The sequence below is a fragment of the Lolium rigidum genome, chromosome 2 (assembly GCF_022539505.1).
Source record: "Lolium rigidum isolate FL_2022 chromosome 2, APGP_CSIRO_Lrig_0.1, whole genome shotgun sequence".
NCBI lineage: Eukaryota > Viridiplantae > Streptophyta > Magnoliopsida > Poales > Poaceae > Lolium > Lolium rigidum.
The window spans coordinates 181,072,532-181,084,703 of NC_061509.1; the positions used below are offsets into that span (position 1 = coordinate 181,072,532).

The 12,172-nt window shown below is 44.9% G+C and overlaps 3 protein-coding genes across 3 annotated transcripts; 2 read left to right on the forward strand and 1 right to left on the reverse strand.

The window, feature by feature from the left end:
* Positions 1-3,145: 3,145 nt before the first annotated feature.
* On the forward strand, positions 3,146-4,282 carry LOC124690345 (putative cyclin-F2-1). Its single transcript, XM_047223737.1, has one exon. It carries the CDS (start codon positions 3,146-3,148, stop codon positions 4,280-4,282), a length of 1,137 nt encoding a protein of 378 aa, XP_047079693.1.
* A 2,177-nt stretch (positions 4,283-6,459) lies between these two features.
* LOC124687785 (zinc finger protein 706-like) lies at positions 6,460-7,277 on the forward strand. The gene is made up of 2 exons (XM_047221531.1): positions 6,460-6,609; positions 6,916-7,277. Exons 1-2 carry the CDS (start codon positions 6,487-6,489, stop codon positions 7,000-7,002), a joined length of 210 nt encoding a protein of 69 aa, XP_047077487.1. The 5' UTR covers positions 6,460-6,486; the 3' UTR covers positions 7,003-7,277.
* Positions 7,278-10,951: 3,674 nt separating this feature from the next.
* On the reverse strand, positions 10,952-11,746 carry LOC124687786 (norbelladine synthase-like). The gene is made up of 2 exons (XM_047221533.1): positions 11,537-11,746; positions 10,952-11,448 (listed from the first exon to the last, which is right to left on the reverse strand). The coding sequence occupies exons 1-2, from the start codon at positions 11,715-11,717 to the stop codon at positions 11,120-11,122; spliced, it is 510 nt and encodes a 169-aa protein (XP_047077489.1). The 5' UTR covers positions 11,718-11,746; the 3' UTR covers positions 10,952-11,119.
* Between the last annotated feature and the right edge of the window lie 426 nt (positions 11,747-12,172).

The window sequence follows — 12,172 nt, forward strand, 5'->3', positions numbered from 1 at the left end:
AACTCCGGGATGTGGTTGGGGTCGCAGTGGCACAACCAACAACCAGAGTTTGATTTCTGTTAGGGACGAATTTCGAAATTGTCACGCCAAGTCCTGCTTCTACTATATCAAAAAATATCTAGTTTCTCCTAGACACTTTCATTTTTTTAGAGCCCAGACTCCTCTCCATCGATCGGCAAGCCATGGACATCATGGATCCGTACACCTTCGAGCTCCTTTCCGTCCCTCGCCTTCCCGACTCCTTCTCAGGTTGCGCTGCCGCCAACCAGACGGAATTCGACGACGACTACCTCTGGGCCATCGGCGCGCTAACAAACAATGGAGAAGGTGAGGTTTACCAAGGTTTAGGCCGCCGGAGGGTAATACCCTACTCATGCTTGATCTTGATTATCGATGAAGATTATAATATCACCATAATGACTATGGTGGTGTAGATCGAATCTTGCCTAGGGTAGATTATGTGTGAGTTGGAGAGAGCCTCCCTACAGCTCCTCCTAGCCTTTATATAGGAGACTAGGTCTCAGGTACCATGACAAAGTTGGTTACAAGCTAGAGGCGAACCCCAGGGTTTCCTAATCTTAGGATTATCCTTGTTCCACAAGCCCGGAACCTAAGCTTCTGATGCTCAGTAGGTGCAAGCTTCTGTTGGGCTTCGTGGTTCCCACAAACCATCATGTGGTTCTCCAATTGGCCAAACCAAGTATACTGACGGTGGGTACCTGATGGGATATACTCACATCAGTAGTCCCCAAGTGTCTAGTTGATTCGTAGACTCGAGTAGAGGCTTAAAGTCGTAGGTCAGGGACGAAGCTAGAAATTTTTAGCACTGGGGTCAACTTTAATTTCTCTCTTTTTCAGTGGTGTCATACTCTATAATTACTAATATTTAACATCAATTAGTGAAGGATTTGCTAATATCCATTGGTGTCAGCTGACACCATTGCCTACAAGGGAGCTCCGTCCCTTGTCATGTCGTGCAGTCGTAGTCAACAATCATGCATGGAGAAACCACTGACCCAGAAGTACATCTAGTCAACGTCTTGCACGTTTTTAGATGTTCAGCAATCATAAGGATGATGGCTTAACGCGTCTAGTGCTCTCGATGGATCGGGACCAGTTAAATGCTCTCGGGCAAAAACAACGCTAACCTGCTCAAGCTTGAGTCCCCAAACTCGAACTTGGTATATGCTGGGGTAGCTCGACCAGTACCGCGGAAGCCTTATCGAGTTGAACTCTAGCCCATGAATGGGTACCCAATGCGTCCGTTGGGATTTTTTGTCACGCAGTAGCCATGAAAATCATCTAGTAGAGCACATCAGATGTGTTTTCCAGGCCAGTAGATTCGATCTACGTTTCTTATCTTCACATCATATACGTGGCACCTCGACATGTTGTCACGACGGATGCATTCTGGGAGTCGAGGAGATATTATCTCTCGTACTCGACGTTATATTAGTTGCAGTGGATGGAGTTGACGTGGCAAGCGGAGCTGTGTGGTATACGGCCCTAAGGAGCTAGGAGTCGATTCTGCTTTGGTCCATTTGACGCAGGGGCTCGATGAGTTCCGATTAAATCTACATGAGCATGGTTAATTATTTTTGGAATTTATGTGCAAAATTTTAATCCAACCACACATGCTATTTGATAATAACAAACAGGAATTGGAAAATGAAGATTCCGCTCAAACCTAAGGTTTTGCGTGGTATCTCTGTGAAGGTGTAATTCCGACCAAAGACAACCTTAAGAAACACAACTGATTGGGAAGTAAAAATGTGTATTTTGTATCACCATGACGAGACTATCAAATACTTATTCTTCTGGTGCAAATATGCTAGATTTATATGGCCAATTATCTAGATAGGTTCTATTTTATACCCACCACACAATGTTGCAAATATATTAGGCAACTGGCTCAATAACGTGGATCATAGGTCTAAACTACTTATTAGGGCGGGACACCCTTATTTGGTTGCTATGACTATGTAGAAATGACAATATTTGTAATGATAAAAATTCTTCTCTCATGCAAGTAATTTATATGTGCACATCTACGCACCGTTCATGGTTATCTGTACAACGTGTGAAGCATCGTGACCTATTTATGGATGTGTCTACACAACTAGAGGATCCGAAAAGGATACTTTTATCGAGCATGGAAGACAACGTGATTGGTCCTGCGCCCTTAAAGTTTATGTGATGTTACATGCAATGTGCATTATACCTTCTTTATTTTCTTGCTGACATTTTTTATATTCGAGCGGCTATGTTAATTTTAGTTATGCAGGGCCTAGTGTAATTTATATGCTATTTAAATAATATCTTGGTCCTTTATCAAAAACAAAAACTTCCGATACTTAGTCCTTTCTGTTCCTGCTGCGAGTGCACCACATGAAAGCTGATTTCCATGCATTTGGAAAGCATTTTTTTACTTCATTTTCTTCGCCATTACATGTAGCTGGAAGAATTTCCATGCATTTCAATAGATAAAAAAGAATAATGCATTATGAAGCAAATATTGCATAAATTTATTTCCAATTCCATGCCTTCATTAGAAGCGATTTTTATTCCTCGGCATTTCCTGATTTTGTGTAACATCGAAGGAATGAAGGATCTATAAAACTTAGTAACGTTTAATACGGAAGAAAAAATGGAAAGGATAGGATCTCACACGGAAGAAAATAAATGAGGTTTGGTGAGTAAATTGTTTCCTGATTAATTCCACCAAAAAATATTTCCTATTGTCAAAAAAAAGATTTCCTGTTATTTTTCAACGATTAAGGGAATAGCAGAACCTGGGAGAGAGAGTACGTGTTGGCAGCCCAAAGGCGCGTATGGCACGACTTGCATTCGGAATCAAATATGGAAACAAATAGCCCCCCGCCAAGACACAGTTTACATCGACCGAGAGACCAGTTGTAATCCGAATCATACTTTGAGCTAGCTAGGTTGTTGTACCTAAGCGCAAGGCTACGCGGTTTCCACTTCGCAAGCAAACGGATCGCGCAGGAGATTTTCTGCTGTTAAATAGGGCGATCCACGCCGCATTCGGCTGCGCTTGTTTCGTCAACATACCACCGCCGATCCAGAGTCCAAGCTCCAGCCTAGAGGCTCACATCCCCCTCTCCTCTCCATCGATAGGCGAGCAATGGAGATCATGGATCCATACACCGCCGAGCTCCTTTCCGCTCCACCGTGTCCCGGCGACTTCTCAGGCCGCGCCGCCGCCAACCAGATGGAGTTCGACGACGACTTTCTCCGGTCCATCGGCGCGCTCCCTCCCCGACCAAGCGCCGATACTGCTCCGGCCTCCGTAGAGTTCGAGTATCCCCCAACCCTAGAGCCATCGTCCCTGGTGCTACTGCCATCTTGCGACCTGCTCGCCGCCGCCCTCGGCGCCCACGTCGTCAAGCCCGCCGTCGAGGTGCCCGTGCCATCCACGCACCAAGAAGTCCGAACAAAGCGCCCTGCTCCTGACTCGGAAGTCGCCGCCCCGGAGAGCTCCGCCAAGCGCCCGCGGATTTCCTGCCCGTTCGTGCCCGACTACGACGTCGACATCGACTTCAACCTGCGGGAGAAGGAGAGGAACGAGAGGCAGCGGCCCTCGCCGGACTACCTGGAGACGGTGCAAGGAGACCGGATGGACGAGCGCACGCGCAGCAACCTCGTCATCTGGATGGACGAGTTCACCAAAGAGTACCATCTTTTCCCAGGCACGCTGCACCGGGCCGTCTCCTACGTCGACCGCGTCCTGTCGCTGCGAACCCTGACTGACACCGACAGTGAGCTCCGCCTGCTGGGCGCTGCCGCCATCTTCACCGCCGCCAAGTACGAGGCCAGCAGCGCCGTCCACCACCTGAACGCCTCGGACGTGGCCGAGTACTGCGGGTTCGCCACCGGGAAGGAGGTGACAGACATGGAGCGCGAGATGCTGGCGGCGCTCCGGTACGAGCTCAGCGGCCCAACGGCCTTCACCTTCGTCGAGCACTTCACCAGGCATAGCAGAGGAGAGAGACACAATAAGATTCGATTGTTGGCGCATCAGCTCGCCGACACGTCGCTCTTGGACTACAGGTGCCTGCGGTTCATGCCGTCCGCCGTGGCGGCCACGGCGATGTTCATCGCCAGGCTCAGACTCGACCCGGAGGTGGACAACCATCAATATATCGAGGATCTCACGGGGTACAAGACAGTGGATCTGTTTGAGGGCATATACTCGTTGTTCATCACGAATCCCAATTCTCGTTTCGTGGTCCGGCGCTATCCGAGGGCTCTAATTATATGATGATCGTGCCTTGTAATATTTCTGTGTACGTCTGCAGTGAACGTAACTCCCTGAGTTATGCTATGCCTTGTATAATTTGCCACTTTGTGGCTTACCATGTAAATTGTTTCAGCAATGCTTCGAAATGTAATATCTGAAATACTTATTATTATTGCAGATCAATTTTGTTTTCGTAAGACTCACCTTTTAACAATCAAGATTCCCCATGTAATTTTTGAGATTTGTTTCCTACGAGCCATACACCCTATTTAATTTGTTTGCATGTTTTCAGTCATCATGACGATACTCCACTCACGGTTCTCTTATTTTTATTTTGGAAATCGTGTGAATTAATCCCATTACGTTGCTCCATAAAGTAAACACGAGGCCTACATCTACAGACTACAATCCAATATTAACCCCTCCCGGTTCAGTCCATCAAAAGTAGTAGCACATCAGCTACCTCTTTTTTTTTTGGAACACGAAATGTAGTCCTCGAAATTGGCCCCCCTATATTGATATAGCAAACACCGATACAAGATAGAGACCACCGCTGGGGCAAACAGCACATCAAAGCCCAAAAGAAAACAAAAGAAGAAGGAAAAAAGAAAAAAGAAAAACAATGTCGACAAAACCAGATCGACGAAAACAGTGATGATCCGCAACCGAAGTGCCCTCCGGAGAATTCCCACCACGATCTTGGCCCTCCGAAGCGCTGCATACCAAAGCAGCACCTTCAAGAAGGGATGTGACGATGACGACGCTGCTGCCCGGACAAATCCTAGGGTTTCCCCCGATATACAGGAGGGTTGTGGGTAGGGGGAACCCCGACGCCCCTCAAGAAGGAAGGCGGCGCCAGCGAGCGTCACCGCGTCGGTGTCAGCCATCCGACAAGGATTTCTCCCGTCCCCCAAAGAACCACGATTCGGACACTCCATCGCGCTCCGCCAATCTTGCCGCCCACCAACTCGCGCCACCAATGTAGTCACGAAATGTAGTCACCACAGCCTGACACAACACCTATCAATGTGCGTCGAGGTTGATGAAATCACTACGAAGTTCTCAACCATCGTCTTCCAAAGCAAGAACAATTTGTTTTTGCGAGACACATCAGATAACAAACCCAAGTTGATCAACGTGTGAACGCCAGTTTAGAAAATTGGAATAAAACATCATCAATGGATGATGATTTTCGTTCTCGTCGTCTAGTTGGTCTCGAAGATGTATGCCAGTCGACAGTAATCCCATTTTTATCTACGGGCCTCCTCGTTCTGAAAGCATCCATAAATGGTTTTCAAATCCTTCAAGACTATATATGCATAGTTCCACGTTGACACTCCTGACGAGCTTTATAAGTTAAATTTTTTTCAAAGTGAACTGTTTGAGTGAGCCAAGTCAAGTCAAGTTGCCAAGTGTTGGCTATATTTGGGTTAGGCGCTTAGTTGGAAGGGCCCGACATATTGCACTTGGCAAACTACTGTGCATCGCAACTACACCCTTTTTGGCTGTGATCTACGTATCTCATAGATGATTTTTTTGTTAGTGGAATTTCCTCTCTTTTTTTTTTTGTTACTCACACCAACAACGAGCTTCGCCTGCTAGGCGCGGCCGGCAAGTACGAGTCCAAGAGTGACGTCCTCTACCTCAACGCGTTGGACGTGTCCAGGTAGATAGTTTCATCTATGAGATACGTTGGACGCGTTGACCATTGTTTGTATATCAATTTGAGTGGTACTTCATTTTTATTTTATAATATTTATTAAACTATTCGTCTAAGATTTGATGAAACTATTTGGTTGTGATATAATAATAATAATTAGTACTACTATTCATTTGGATTTATCTGTGATATGCTTGATCTAGTTTTGATCCATATGTGTTGCAATTCCTGTTTGTAGCGTTAGAAAAACTGCTAGCAGCCGACAGCACTTTTTAGCATCTAGTACTAGATCGGCAGCGGGCCTGCTGCGCGCCCTAAACGCAAAATAGGGCGCTGCACCCCTACTGAACAAGTTGATAGGAGGCTGGGCTGATTCTCAGCTGTGGGAAGGCGACCGAGGAAGGGAAAGAAAGCCCACCCACCTATACTGTATACAGGGCCATGGCCCATGGGTCGCCCATGAAGGCCTGCCAGACAGCGGAACGGAAGGATCCAGAAGAGCCGTGGTGGTTGTTTGGACGGACACGGTGGAGCTCGGCTCGGGATCGATCGGAGTAGGGGCGGGATGACGCGGGGCAAGCAGAAGATCGACGCGCAGCGGCGGAGCGCGGAGAAGAACCAGAAGTCCAAGGGCTCCCAGCTCGAGGCCCGCGCCGAAGGCCTCAAGATCGTCTGCCCCGTCTGCAAGGTCAGCACCCTGACCCATGGTCCTCTTCCTAATCGCCTTTCCCCTCTTACCTACCCCCGTCTCCCGATGGACCGATTCACGGCCATGTCGATCTCACACGCGATTCGGGTCAGCAGTTCATCCTAGTCCTGAGTACTGTGTATACGATCGATCGGCAGTCTCGGTCTCGGTCCACTCCAATCCCATGCGCGATGTCATCTTCCCCCTTTTTTGGGCTTGCATTTCTGTGGCTAACTCCATCGTAGGGAAGAGTTGGGTAGTGAGAAGCCGAACTTAATGTAACATCGCCTCTCTATCTGTGTGCAGACGCAGTTGGCCAACGAGAAGCAGTTGATTGATCACTACGGCTCCAAGCATCCCAAGGAGAAACCTCCAGGTCCATCCAACGCATAAAGATTGTTGCACACCCAGATGCGGAAGAAGCGTGAGCTATGCTCCTTACATGGTTGACCCCGGCTTCAGTTTTACCGTATAATTAAGTGTATGCGTTTCCTCTAAAGAGCCCTGGTAGCTGGTAAGCATGTGCCCTCTATGGGGATCTTGTGCTTTGGTACCCCCTAGATGTACCTTCGAAATGTATGCGGTACAATCTTGGGATAAAATAATGGTAAACTGCATATGTTAAGCCTCTTGTTGCGTGGTGCTGTTTGAAGTATAGTTGATATTTATAAGTGAAGCTTGTCTACTACTACATAAATCACACTGCAGTCTGTTAGATAATTTTGCACCCCTGGTTTTGATTTCTGTAGATGCACGTATGGACCTTTACAGGCTAACTTTACTTAGGCTGAAACTGTGCCAGCAGACATGGGGACTCTCGTGTAAATCAATTTCTGATTTTATGAAAATTCTTCTCAACCGGGATTCTGAATTAATTAAACCCGATGAATTGGCTATCTAAGATCAGGTTCTGGGGTCACCAGCTTACAGAGATATAGCGCATGAAAATATAACACACTGATACAATAGAAGGAGCCAAATTAAAAAATGTGAAATAGAGCTACAATCAAAGAGAGGGTATAACTACGGAGATTGACCGGGGTCTAAAATTATTACCCCTCTTCTACTCTTGGAGCAGCGCTAGTGTTTGATCCAAGCAAATTGCAGGAGCGTAGTCAATCTAATCTGTGTGCAGGCCCGATAGGCAAATGAGATGCAGTTGATTGATCACTATGAATCAAATCAAAACATCACTGGGAGAAACCTGCAGGTCCATCCAAAAGGATCAAAACAGAGTGAATTTTTGCACACCGTGATGCAGAAGCATGAGTTACGCCTGACTGTTTGCATGAGTAGTCAATCTGCTCCGTACTTGGATGATACTGGCTTCAGTTTCACCCTATACAATCTATTTATTTCCTCTTGTGATCCAGGAAAGAGCCCTGGTAACCATCTGTCTGTTATGAGTATGAGTATCTTATGTTATCATACTATTGATGTACCATCAAACTGTGTGTCGTATCATCAAACTTCGAAAATATCTTATCCCTGATCAATACTGCTGCTAGGTTATGGGCAACTGAAGCGACATTGATTCACTCAACATCTGTTCCTCATGGTCGTTTGGGTTGGAGTCATGGGGTTTTTGCAGGCTCTATCTCATTTCAGTCTGCTATTAGTTCAGTCTGTTTTTTCTTCCTTTTCTCAGTTTGGTCTGCCCCCTTTATAACTTCTGGTCATGTACTCTGGCCTTTCTATTGGCCTTTCTTTCTTCTATATATTTCACATGCCCTTCTTCTCCATGGTTCAAAAAAAAATAATGGTACAGTGTCAAGTATGCCATACTCTTGTTGTCTGGTTGTTTCGAAAATGTTACAGTATCATTATTTGTGAATGAAACTTGTCAAAAAAGAAAAGTTCTGAAGCGAAGTAATACTATATGGGCGAAACCACATACATAGGCCTCAGAAGTAAAAATACTCTGAAACATAGGGTTATTGATACTTTTGTACTCGCGTCACATGAGTTGTACTCTGGCTATTTTTCTTCAGAGCTATACTGGCGTGGCACTGACACAATTTCTTCTATATTACCCTAGCTATCATCTAGCACTGACACTATCACTTCTATATTGCGGTTGAACACAAATACCACAGGGCACTCAATCAGCATGATCATGTAATTTGAAAACAAGAGTTAAACGTAACTCTTTTGTTACACTGGTCATCTTTGTATTCGCGTGACATTTCAGTTTGACTATTTGTATTTTAACATACACAAGTACAATGCTGTGTCTGATAAACTACTTTATTGCATGGATTCACGGGAACATGATGTAAATTGCAACAACAGCTTATAATCATACAAGAAATATAAGCAGTAACAAGATATAGGATTCTGAGGCCTATATTTGTACTCGTGAATAGTAAATTACAGTATATAGTGGTATAGATATATGACTTGATCTGTGAAATGTCAACACCGGAACATGTCAAGTGTGAATAAACTAATTACGTTTTGGAAAGAGATGTTCATAGCTGTTTATGTGATACACCAGAATATTTTTTTGGAGAGCACGGGAAACTCCCGTGCTGCATTTTTATAGAAGCTAGAGAAGCAGTGTAGAAGATCATGCCCCTATCGCCGATGATGCGAGGCAGAGAACCACCAGGCTCCTATAGAAAACAAAGGACTAATCTCTGACAATTTACTCAAAAAACACCAATAACTCCTACCCTAGCCATAGTCCATTGTCCAAACTCATCCATGATCTTTCCTGATAGGTTAACTTCCGAGTATTGCTTGTCTCTGTTGATGAACACCCATGCGTTGAGGACTTTCTGAACAGGGCGTCAGGCGACCAGTCTCGCGCCTGGAAATCAATTTCTTATTTTATGAAAATTCTTCTCAACCGGATTCTGAATTGATTAGATCTACGGAAATGGCTAGCAGTAGATCTAAGATGGGATTCTGGGGCCACCAGCTTACAGAGATATAGCGCATGAAAATATAACACACTGATACCATAGAATGGGCCAAATGACAAATTGTGAAATAGAGCTACAATCAAAGAGAGGGCGACCACGCTAGTGTTTTGATCCAAGAAAATTGCAGGACCATAGAAAACAGGCAGATATGATGCGATTGATTGATCACTATTTCACTATGGATCAAAGCATCACCGGGAGAAACCTCCAGGTCCATCCAAAAGGACCAAAACAGAGTAATTGCTGCACACTGTGATGCAGAAGCATTAGTTATGCTGACTGTTTGCGTGAGTAGTCAATCTGCTCCGTACTTGGACGATCTCGGCTTCAGTTTCACCCTACATAATGCATCATTTTTCTCTTGTTCCAGGAAAGAGCCCTGGTAACTGGTAAGCATCTGCCTGCTATGATTATCTTATGCTATCATATTGTCGATGTACCATCAAACTGTGTGTGCTAAAATATTTGGATAATAAAAAATGGTACAGTGTCAAGTATGCCATACTCTTGTTGCCTGGTTCTTTTGAAAGATTTAGCATTTGTGAATGAAACTTTTCAAAAATAAGTCCTGAAGCGAAGTAATACCATATGGGCCAAACCACATAGATATGAATGACATGTGACATCCTAGATCAGGGAATTATCATGATAGCTGTGGGTTTTCATATTTGAAACGTACTAAAAACGCTCTGAAACATGGGATTGTTGATACTTCTATACTCCTGGTCCTTGGCTCTGGCTCCCATCACATGATTGTACTCTGGCTATTTTTCTTCAGAGCTATACTAGCCTGGCACTGACGCTATTTCTTCTATATTACCGCAGCTATTGACTAGTACTGACACTGTTACTTCTATATTACCGTTGAACTCAAATACCAGAGATCAGCATATGCTCATGTAATTGAAAAAAAAGAGTCAAATGTAACTCTTTTGTTACATGGAGCAGGAACACGAGGTAACCATGGGCAAGACACTGATCGTGTTTGCATTCGGATGACATTTCAGTTTGCCTTATTTGCATTTAAACACACACAAGTATAATGTTGTGTATGATAAATTACTTTATTGCACGGATTCGCGGTAACACAATGTATATTGCAACAACAGATACAATCATACAAGAATACCCCTTTTAGAAGCTTGGAACCCTCATTTTTTGATGTGTGTCCACTGAGAAAGGTGTCAAGTGATGAATGGGGTTCAAAATTATCAGAATGATGACAAGGAATGGAACAAATGGTGATATTAAGTTTGGACATGATCGTCGATGCTGACCTTCGATCTTTCACCATTTTGTCGCGCCACATTGACGATCTAACCAAGACAAGAAAAATGCTAAACTGGGCTAAAACCGTGTTCAATGTCTCCTAAATGAGATATTTCGGTAGAAGTTTCACTAAACAGTGTAATATATGTCACAAACACACAAGTACATGGTAAAAAGTGTAATTCACTCTAAGAAAAATACATTCAAATTCGCGGTACCATGATGAAAATAGCAACAACAGCTTATAATCATACTCCAATATAAGCAGTAACACAGTGAATAGTAAATTACAAAGGAAATGCATGGAGCTTATTTTAAACACGGATCTGGTGGGACGCTTGATCTTTTGAAGTTTTCTCAGCGCTCTTCTGCGCCTTGAGGTGATTTGTGATGGCCTCAGCCAGACCAGCTAAAGTAGCGGTGCTGGCGAGGGATGCGGTGTTTGTATCACCGTCGGCAACTTCGTATTCCAGGGTTGACTTTATCACGCAAGTCTTGTCAGCACTCTCTACGATCTCAAACCGCATCAGGTACTTCAGAAATCCCAGATCCAGGACGGTTCCTTCCACCACGACCGCCTCCTTGACAAGGTTCTCATGGTCGACCTTGATGAACTTTTCCTTTTGATATGTCAGCGGGATGCCTAGCAACATAAATCGCCAACATGAAATTAATCAGCATGCAGCCTGGAGCAGGGTAGATCAGATGAAGTGCCTGAGTTCAGATCTTACCGGGACAGAAGGTGACATGCAAGATTGTTCCGACCCCGCCATCTCCTGCAACCTCAACATTGGCGGCAATGGTGGGAAGCACCTGTGGAATCAGCTGCGCAAGGAGGAGGCTTCCATAGACCTCCCACACATCGGCGGCAGGGAGGCCAGTCTCGAGCTCGTGGCAGAGGCTTCCCTTCATTGCTTTTCTGTGAGCTGTGTGTCAGTGTGTGTGGCTTGCCAAGGATGCTCTGAACAATAGGTTCTGAGCACCTATATATAGGACAAGATCTGTGAAATGTCAACACCTGATTATGGCAAGTGTGAATAAACTAATTACGTTTCGAAAAGAGCTGTTCATAGCCGTTTTTGTGATACACCACAACATTTTTTTGGAGAGTACGGGGAACGCGTGCTGTATTTTTAAAGAAGGTAGAGATGTAATTTACAATATCATGTCCCTATCCCAGAAGATTCGGGCAGAGAACCATCAGGCTGCTAAAAAAAACTAAGGGCATGTACAACAGACAACAGTCGGCTGCAACACTCATCCACGTCACCTATAGACGGTACAGCAGACAACTTATACAATGGCTAATCTGGAGTACCGATGATAGGCGGTTAGAGCAAGTCCAACAGGACCCCTAAATTTTCCTC